This window comes from Charadrius vociferus, unplaced genomic scaffold (genome assembly GCF_000708025.1).
Source record: "Charadrius vociferus isolate BGI_N301 unplaced genomic scaffold, ASM70802v2 scaffold163, whole genome shotgun sequence".
NCBI lineage: Eukaryota > Metazoa > Chordata > Aves > Charadriiformes > Charadriidae > Charadrius > Charadrius vociferus.
The window spans coordinates 12,172,741-12,182,706 of NW_009648332.1; the positions used below are offsets into that span (position 1 = coordinate 12,172,741).

Below are 9,966 nucleotides of genomic sequence, written 5' to 3' on the forward strand. Positions count from 1 at the left end.
ACGGATCGCTCTCCTTCTGCCTCTAGGAGAAGCTAGCCGCCAAGAAGAAGCGGAGAAAGGAGCGGGAAGCTCTCGGAGACAAAGTAAGGGCTCCGGCCGCAGCGTGCCGCGGCCCGGTGTGGCGGCGAGGCCGTCCCCGCTGCAGGGAGGCGGTGCTCCGCCGCGGACGGGGAAGAGCTCGCCTTGGGGATGGTTCTTCAGCTCAGCCTCCCGCTGGGGCTGCTTCCGTTTCGTGAGTGAAACGGTTTCTCCACAGCCTTCGGTGGAGCAGTGATCTCGGCGCCCAGCGGCCATGGTAGTCTTCAGAGGCACTGTCTGTGTTGGGCAGTGGAGGTACCAAACAGCTGAGCTTAGACACGGTGTTGGTACTGCGTTCAATGACGCTGTAATGGGGCAGGGGGGGCTTTATGCTAATAACGGCATAAAAGCAGGCCCTCCCTGAAAAGTCTTCTCTGTCCAGTGTAATTGCTGTGGTATTGTCTTGATGTTATTAGGCATTATACTCTAATAAGCAATTTCTATATAAATTAAAACTATCAGGTCTGACCAAAGGCCAGTTGTCTGCTTGTGTTCAAGCCTAGCCACAACAAAGGATTTTTCCTTCTTTTCCTGAAGTACTTCAAAAACGATCATGATAGTTGAAGATACTCCGTTGTGAATTCCTATTACCATAATTTTACAAAAATAGTGTAATTAAACAGGGTAAACATATGCTATTAGTCATTAAATTGTAGATGTCAAGGCTAAAATGTGTTGCTGTTGAAAGTAGAGCTTTTTTCTTCCACAGAAGAGAAGAGAAGTGGATATAATGTCCCCCTCTTTTTTTTTTTTTTTTGTTTTAAAGCCCCATTTCTTAATTAGACTGCAATTAAGCAGTGTCACTGTTCTAGTGATGCTTCTCCATCTGATGCTCTCTGGTGTCCCACTACCCATGCATATTTTTAATCAAGGCTATGTTGTAACTTCTTTCTTAAAAGCTGGCATGAAATAAATAGTACTTCTAATTCTATGTAGAAATATACACAATATCATGATAGTATGAATGTTTTTTTCGCAATACACTTTGAAATTACATGAATGTGTTAATAAACTTACTTATTTTAGGCACCTCCAAAAGCCGTACCAAAGACTATTGAAAATCAGAGAGTGTATGACGAAACAACTGTAGATCCCAATGATGAAGAGGTAACTACTTAATTTCTGCATATGCTATTAAGTTAACCATTTTTTTTCCAAGAAGGGACATAAAATGGATTGATGAAACTTAACATTCAACACCCTTCTGTTAAGGTGTTGATGAATTACTTTTCGCATCACATGTGATGGGTTCGTGAAGAAATGATGTCATTCTTTCATTATCTACATTAGGTAATTGCCTTTTGCATTACTGTTATTGATAACAAAACCCGTCAATCAGTGTTCGTCACAGTAGATTTTTAAAAATGTAAAAACCATATGCCTTATGATGATTAATTAAGGATAGATCTTGTGAATTGAAATTTTTCCTACAAATTCAATTTAATCAGAATTTAGATCACATTGAACAATTGTTCTTCAATTATTTCATATATGGTGGAATCACAAGACTTTTGTTCTTCCAGGTTGCTTTTGATGAAGCAACTGATGAATTTGCACCATACTTCAACAGACAGACAGTTCCCAAGATTCTTATTACAACATCAGATAGACCTCGTGGGGTACGTATGCTTTACTTGGAGAGTTCTGAGCGATCAACTGGTTAGAAGGTACCAAGGTTTTCATAATATGATTGGTAAATTAAAGCTTAAAATAATAGCTTTGACATTTCACGTGGATTTTTTTCTGCTGTTTTATTTAGTGACTATCAATAACCTTGTATATGTATGTAATCTTATTAGTTTCTCTAGCACTGTTCGTTTCCTTCATTAAAAAAAAGCCCAACACAACAAACTCATGCGTATCTTCTTCTATGCAAATGATCTGCATTACCTAATTGGGGAGATTACCAACATAAAAGAAGTGGTTTTAAAAATAGGAAAAAGTACACCTCAAACAGTTCATCTGGAAACTCAGACATTAGTACCTGAAGTCATAGTTATATTGTATTTTGAAATCTTATGAACTTTTTGTAAACCAATGTCCTTAATAAATAATGAGTCTGGGAGTTATGCTTTTGGAATTTTCCTGCTTTTCTATGGTTGGGGGGGGGGGAAGAGGGGGGGGTAAATCTTTTTTTTTTTAAAATTCCCTGGTGTGCTGCAGTCTTTATGGGAAATAAAATCACTGGAATAAGCAACCCTCTATTCCCCTAGTATTTGAATTTGGCACTGTATTTACCACATTGCAATTTAACTCACCTGTTTTGCAGAGAACAGTGAGATTCTGTGAACAACTGTCTACTGTTATACCGAACTCGCATGTCTACTATCGAAGAGGACTGGCTTTGAAAAGAATTATTCCACAGTGTATTGCAAGGGACTTCACTGATTTAATCGTCATTAATGAAGATCGCAAAATACCAAGTATCCTTTTGTGTATTTCTTAAAATAGATATCCTAGCTCTGGGCCTACTAGGGAAAAAAGATAATTCTGTAGTGTGCATTAAAGATCTACTTTATTCTGACTTTTTTTCTCTTCACTGTGCAGCTTACAATGTAACTGCAGAGTTAAAAATCACAGTGCCAACTTGAATATCTGATGGCTAGTGGAATTTGGAATTATTAAAGAAGGTGTATAGGCTATTTTTTTTAGTTTGTAATGCATGCATAAACATTGTTATTTCAGTAAATTTAACAGTTTGATTAATTAACAAGTTTTTCTAAGCAGGAAGTGCCATTTAGTTTTGCTGACTAGATAGAATATTACTAATTAATAAGTGAGAAAGTGATAGAAGATAACTCTAGCTAGCTATTGAAACAAAATTTAATGGACATACTTCAGAACAGTAACTGGTTTATGAATATACATTTGAAAATATAATGAAATCTTGTAAATCAGGCATAGATTATGGATACAATATTCTAATGTGATACTGCGTTTCGCAGAAAATGTTCCTCTGTAAACTACATGTTTACATTTTACCAGCCTTTTTTTTTTTTTAACTCTGTGAACAGATGGTCTCGTTTTAAGTCATCTGCCTGATGGTCCAACTGCTCATTTTAGAATGAGTAGTGTCCGTTTGCGTAAAGAAATAAAGGTAAGGCTCCAACAAAATTAAAAAATGGGTGGTCTGTTTAATGATAAATACATTCAGTCTACTTGAACTGTCAAAACTGGTTGTACTTTAGTATGATTCAGCTGATTGTGTAAAGGTGGTTTTTTGTAAGCTAACAGGAGGCCAAGGACTAGTATATTCTACTTCCATAAGCAGCGTGTTTCCGTTTTCATAGTTATTTGCTGAATTTCTTTAACTGTCTGCCAAATATTTTTATAGTCATGCCCATAAATTGCAGCTGATAACTTACATCAATAGGGAATACCCAATGTGTAGCATACACACAACAGGGTATATAAAAATCAGCAGTATAAAAGATTTCAATAATAGGTCTTGAATAAAACCTAGTTATTCTTACAGCCCTGTCACCTCATCTTTAGTAAATATTGCTTACTTAGTCCTAAATAATTTGCAGTAAAATGTATTTTTTTTTCTCTTTTGAAATAATTAATTTTTAAACTTCATCTGTTCTTACTAAAGAAGAATCCCATATACTCTTAGTGCCTCACAGAGAGGACTCCTGTGGTAGGTAAACTGCATTATTTGCTATAAAGGATGCAGCCAGGAGCGGAAACTGGTGCAGGAGAGAGGGAATGTAAAAGTATTTGTGCTTTTTGTTCAATTCATAGTGTTGAACCAAAGATCCTTATATTACCAGCTGCTCCTTTACTTGTATACCAACTTAGGTTGTGTTTGGAAAAAATGATTAGGGCATGTTATCAGAAGTTAAAAGAAATTAACTTGACTCTGGTTGTTTTCCCCCTATTTTATTTCAAACTCTTCTTTGATAATATATTAAGTCACTTTGCATTCAATCTATTATTTGCATTCTTATCTACCACTTTCATTTCAGCGAAAAGGGAAAGAAATGCCGAAATACAACACGACTCGGACATTCTGTTGGTCGCATGTTTGCTTCTCTCTTCCCACATGATCCTCAGTTCATTGGAAGACAAGTAGCTACATTTCACAACCAGCGGGACTACATCTTTTTCAGATTCCACAGGTGACATTTTCCACAAAACTCACAAATGAGAGAGAACGCTCTTGTAACTTACTTCCTAATATTTATTTTTATTTCTTCCCCAAGATATATCTTCAAGAGTGAAAAGAAAGTGGGAATTCAAGAACTTGGGCCACGTTTTACATTAAAGCTGAGGTCTCTTCAAAAAGGAACATTTGATTCCAAATTTGGAGAATATGAATGGATTCATAAGGTATGTCTAAGTCGTGATAATAGTCCTGCTTGGGAAGAGGGACTAAATCTCACATAAAAAGTAACCACAAATCTTAGTCTAAAAAAGCAGTATAAATGCAGTTCTCGATACGGAAGTGTTTAACTGAAATATTTAGAGGTATATTTTGAGAAATATGCAAAGTAGCAGCATTCTGCTATATTGCAAGTCAAAAATAAAAATAGCAAGGATGATGAATCTCAATATACTGTGACTACGTATTTGCAGAATGTAATTTCTTTAATATACACAGATATAAGCAAATGTGAAAAATGCTAACCTGGTATAAGCTATTATTGAAAGCCTAGTAAACTTGACTAGAGCTATTTTTGTGCAAGGTGAGTGCAAGGATCATAATGTAAAAATGATTAAGCTATTTACATAAATGTCACTTATTAATAGTGAATGGAAATACTGACCTCTGTGCATCTTCAAGTGAAATAGACATGTTACTCTAGGCAATGATAAGCTACTTTTCCAGTCATTTTTACCATAGAATTGCAGTTGATTGGAAAAACTTAGAAGTGAGTATCCAAGCTATACCAGAACGAAAATTCTAATGCTCCTGGTGTAGCCCCTGAAATAGATAATCTTGTTTGTTATAAAGACACTTTGCCTACTGTCAGAAGACAGAGAACGGCTACCTGTTCTTTAGTTCCAAATTGCTATTCTCTAATTCTTTTCCCTTGTTAGTCTTGAAAAGCTGACTGTAAAGACTCAACTACACTGTAACTGTGTCACATTTCACTGCCCACCGTCCTGTAAAAAGGGTTGTCATCCTTGTTTGTATCCTGTTGCGTGAATTTGCTGGTTAATAACTCTTCTTTTAAATTTCAGCGCCGAGAAATGGACACAAGTAGAAGAAAATTTCACTTGTAAGGGACAGCTATCTGCCAGTTGCTGTTGACCAGAAATACAAAAACTGCTTTGAACTGTGGATTATCTCAGACTGCCAACTAATGATAATGATACTGAACAGTATCTATCTGCATAAAGACAAATGGCAACCATTAAAAAATTCTACAGGAGCAGATCAAGTAGGACACATCCTTCTTCTTATGTTTGTAGCTAAATCCAACACGACAAGGACAGTGACTTTTTTTCCAGTTTTGCAGGAAAAACTATGGCAATGTCAGAACAGCCTGTAATTTAGCTATCACTGAAGATTTGCCATGACTGCTGCTGTGCTGTAGAGATAACTTACCCTTTGCAACATCAAAGATAGTAAATATTTTAATTAAAAATATTTTCAAAATAAATTATTTCTACTTATACAGCTTTTTTTCTGTTAGGCAGCTAAACCCAGACATCTTCCATTAATCAGGTAAGAGGTAAATATTTGAAACTTCTTTGTAACTTAGGGAACAACTGTTCCCTGATAGTATAGTGGCAGTTTTCGAAAAATGGTCTCCTATGTAGAGAACACTGAGAAGGCTGTATGCAATCCAGGAAATCTGTGGTATTTTCTTTCATTAGCATCTTGCAAAAAAATGTTGAAGTTACAAGAATAACGTGCTTGACTCCTACAGGTATCTCTCCTGTAAATGTCATACTTAAAAGTGGTATATACCCAAAGCAGTTGATACTTGTGTATATAAAAAGAAATAAACACTGATGTGGAAGACTTCATAGGCCAGCTTACAGGAAGCACATAAAGGTATTTCATCTAAAAATGCTGCTCAGTGAACAAGTGAGGTCTCTGAGCAGGGTTTTTCCCACTAAAATCTTCCAAATGCTTCTTCCGCTTCATAGCTATACTCAAGTTGGTAAATAAACTACTGTTCTGCCTTAAGTTTGCACCTTCACTGGCAGCTAAAAATCTAAGATGGCTCATAGAGCAAGTCATCTACTAGGGTAGAATTACTCTTTAAGATAAAGAATAACTAAGTTACTTTTTGTCTTTAATGCCTATGATATGGGACAGCTGTATACTTGAATTACAAACTAACAGCCACAAACTTTTTTTTTCTATTATGGTTCTATGTGTAGTACTGATGAAGCCTCATTGTTCTGTAAGACTACCAACCCCACACAAACTTGCAGCACCACAGAATAAAGACAGACTCCTGTATATGCTCTCCAGCTGCTGCAGAATGATGCAGTAACTGAAGTTAATCAACAGTAATTCCAAGACCAGACTAAGTCAAGACACTTTTTATTTTTTGCTTGGCATATAAAACCGATTCCCTTATGAAACAGAAGTATTGTAACTAGCATACAGTTCATTTGGAGAGGTAGATGGTAAGAGGTTTGACGACAGTAGCAATTTTACAGTTAGATTTGGCACGTTAAAGCTAAGCTTCTGTACAGGCTTCAAACCAGGCCACTCCTTGAGGCACTCTGCCTCTACACACATCAGCAGCTAGGAAAAGATGCTAAAAGATCTGAAAAACAAAACCAAAATGTAGTTAGAAAAGTATCAATGCTAAATGAAGCAACTGTTTGTCTAAGAACATGTACCTTCAGAATATGCCATGGACAGGTATTTAGAAAAAAAACCCCTCTTTTTCCACAGCTGTTTTATAAAACTATTAGTTGATAAAATAAACTTTTTAATTAAAACCAGCAAGCTATCCCCAATGGTGCAAGAAGATAATCAAAGCTGTTACAAAAGAACTGAAGCTTAGTGTCTCCTGGAAGCCAAATTGCTAAGTGGAAGGATGGAAAAAGTTGTTCCCAGTCACTCGGTGCCTACAGAAACACCAGGCATCTTCTTTGCCTTTGAGAAGAAGGGGGAGTGTGCGTAACTGACAAATTGCGCTTCCTCTTCACTCCATGGAGGTGGTGCTGACTGTGCAAATATGAACTCTATTGGCTCATCATGTAAACACCAGGATTAGAACTAAGAAACTTCTGAGTTTGAGGAAGTGCTTGCAAGAGAGACAGCGAAGGAAAGAAATTTTCTGTATAGGTAGTGTAACTAAAAACACTGTTTTAATGACTTTTGCCTGTAACATCAGCAGAAACAAGTGCTCTGTTCCAAAATCAGAAAGGGCCGTAATTGAGAAAGAAAATATTAAGCCTTTTATGCCCTGTGTATACACATGTGTGTGTGAGACAGAGGAAATGTTATTTCCTGACATCCACACCCAGGAATTAGTAGACCTTGGCAAAGCTCACTGGGGAACTGCATGTGTCACTGATTAAAGTACAGTTTATTTGACATTTAATAGGTTAAAGGTTTATAGGTATAATGCTTACAGATTGTCTGATTTCTTCCTTGAATTGCTGCTTAAAGCGGAAGCTATAGTAATGTGAACACAAGTCAGTGTCCAAGAATAATATCTTTTAAATAAGGATAGTTGATAAAATTCACAATAGAAATAACTTTAAAAGCTACAAGAACTCTAAGGCACATTTCAGTTACACTGCTGTCATTCATTGCTCAAAAGAATGTGGGAAGTGTTTTAATTTTTGTTTGTTAAATAGTTAAGCATCAACCTCTATACTGTTATTACTCTGGTCTTTACTAGCATGAACCACCTTGTTTATACAAAAACTTTTTGGGAAGCTTTCTACAATCTGCTTGAGGGGAGAACAATTTTAACAACTCTGACTGTGGTCGACTTTCTATAAAGCTGCCTAAATAACACAACTTAAATCTAGGAAATTGCAATTCTTTGGGTGATGTAAGTCAGCTACAAAACCAGAATTCTTCAAGGTTAAGACTCGGTATGAGATTTCTAAGGATTGTGAACTATGGTCAACTGCCTATCAGGTGCTTTGAAATAACATACATGCTCTCACCCCCAACGGATCCAAGTCAAGGAAGAGGGACATGGTAAAATTACTGTGCATCTACTCCAGGCAAAATATCAAATTATTGTGGCTCCCAGAGTCTTGGTGAGACTACTGTCGATCTAACACTCACCTTTCTAAATAGGTTAGTCTAAAATCTAATCACCAGAATTTTCAAGTAATGCCAGATTAGTAGTCTTTGTAGTGACAGCAGTAGTGCTAATGAACCTATAAAAGTTTTGGAATGAAAATCCAAATGAGTATTTAGCTCTTTCTAGTTATTTAAACTGCTACCCATGTAGTAGCTTATTTGAGTGGAGTGATGCAGTTCTTGTATCACTCCATACTTTTTGCTTTTGGCTTAGAGGCCGTGTCCTGTAGGGGACAATGCTCTTTGAGACCACCACTAACCTATCTTTGGAAGTGCTGTTTAAAAGTTTAAGAACTAAAGTCTGTTTTAATCTGCCACAATCAGGATTCACCGTGTACTCTCAGGCGAGTAATCCTGAGTGAGAAAATGGAAATAACGCCCTTAAATGGAAGGAGATACAGCAGAATTACTGTACAGCCAGGTTAGTCCAAATAGCAGCTCAGTAGCAGCTGGCGCCACTATTCTGCTGCAACAGAAACTGGTGGAAGCTCTGCAACAGATGCTTCTCATAATACTCAAACAGCATGTGTCCAGTACAGAGCTACCACCAGAATAGGAGGGGCCCAAAATGGGGATCTTCACCAACACCAGCTGCAGAAGTCATCTTCTGAATACTTTTAATACAGACAGTCTCATTTAAAGCCAGCTATTTTTAATGACAGAAGAGTTTATGAATTGTAATTCAAGAACTTACCACTGAAAGATACCAAAGTAGTTCACGTAATTACAAAAATGAACAAACTTTCTGGGGTCTGAATGGATTTGTACTTGATGATACTCCTGTCAGTAGGGGATCATGTTGTGCATTCTGCAGGCAGAACTGCTTCAAGTCTGCTGCAGCCTGAGAAACCTAGTCAGAATAAAAGTTGGTATTAGAATTCACTGAACGCTCCTTACTGAGAATGTAGCTGCATGGAAAAGTAAAAAGAATACTGTTAAAAGATTCTGCAATACAGCTTGCGTAGATTTTATACGACAGTTTCATCACAACTTTTTGGTTTCTTAAAGACAAGAAATTGTGCAATATTAGAATAAGAATTAATTCAGAAAGTTTTCACGTTAAACTTCTGAGCATGAAGGGTGAAAGATGAGCAACATCTTGGAGATGGCTTTGTTAAATACAAGTATCTTGTTCTAGCACAAATAGTGTAAAAATACAGTCTAGAGTTTAAGATGCTCTGCTTGACTAAACTGGCATTTCATCTTCCCTCAGAAAGCTGTCCTTATGATGACACAGTGTATGGGGTTTTTGGTAGGCAGTACCTACCTAAAAACAGAACAGTGAAAAAAATGTCTTGCTTTTCTTTGCTGTAACTCTGAACTCATAAAAAACCAAAACAAAACAAAACAAAACCCAAACCAAAAACGATCAAAGTTTCAGAAAGCAGCTGGTGTCTTGTATTTGCAGTTTGCCCAGAGTTTCTCTGACTGGGCAGGGCCCAGCCTCAAGTTAAACGCGCTCGGTAGTTCTTATGGCCAAGTCTCCATGTTGCAGTGCCCGGCCCAGGCCGGCCAAGACAACCTGTTGCAAACCCCGACTCACGCTGCCCTTTTCACCACCGCCTGATGGAAGAAGAGGATCCCCAGAATAAGGAAATGAAAGGGGAGAGCGGGGCGCCTCCAGCCCCTCTCGGGGGAGCGCTTCGACC

General features: G+C 37.4%; 2 protein-coding genes across 2 annotated transcripts in view; one reads left to right on the forward strand and one right to left on the reverse strand.

Moving 5' to 3' along the window:
* The window catches only part of RPF1 (ribosome production factor 1 homolog (S. cerevisiae)), a 16,664-nt gene extending 11,235 nt beyond the window's left edge, over positions 1-5,429 (forward strand). The window contains 9 exon segments of the mRNA XM_009884878.1: positions 27-83; positions 1,105-1,185; positions 1,602-1,697; positions 2,348-2,501; positions 3,093-3,175; positions 4,047-4,069; positions 4,071-4,199; positions 4,284-4,410; positions 5,266-5,429. Of these exon segments, the coding sequence (XP_009883180.1) occupies positions 27-83; positions 1,105-1,185; positions 1,602-1,697; positions 2,348-2,501; positions 3,093-3,175; positions 4,047-4,069; positions 4,071-4,199; positions 4,284-4,410; positions 5,266-5,307 (792 nt within the window). The 3' untranslated portion in view covers positions 5,308-5,429.
* A 3,612-nt stretch (positions 5,430-9,041) lies between these two features.
* GNG5 (guanine nucleotide binding protein (G protein), gamma 5) overlaps positions 9,042-9,966 on the reverse strand; it is a 3,305-nt gene continuing 2,380 nt past the window's right edge. The window contains exon 2 of the mRNA XM_009884879.1: positions 9,042-9,167. Within this exon, the coding sequence (XP_009883181.1) occupies positions 9,042-9,167 (126 nt within the window). The remainder of the gene's footprint in view (positions 9,168-9,966) is intronic.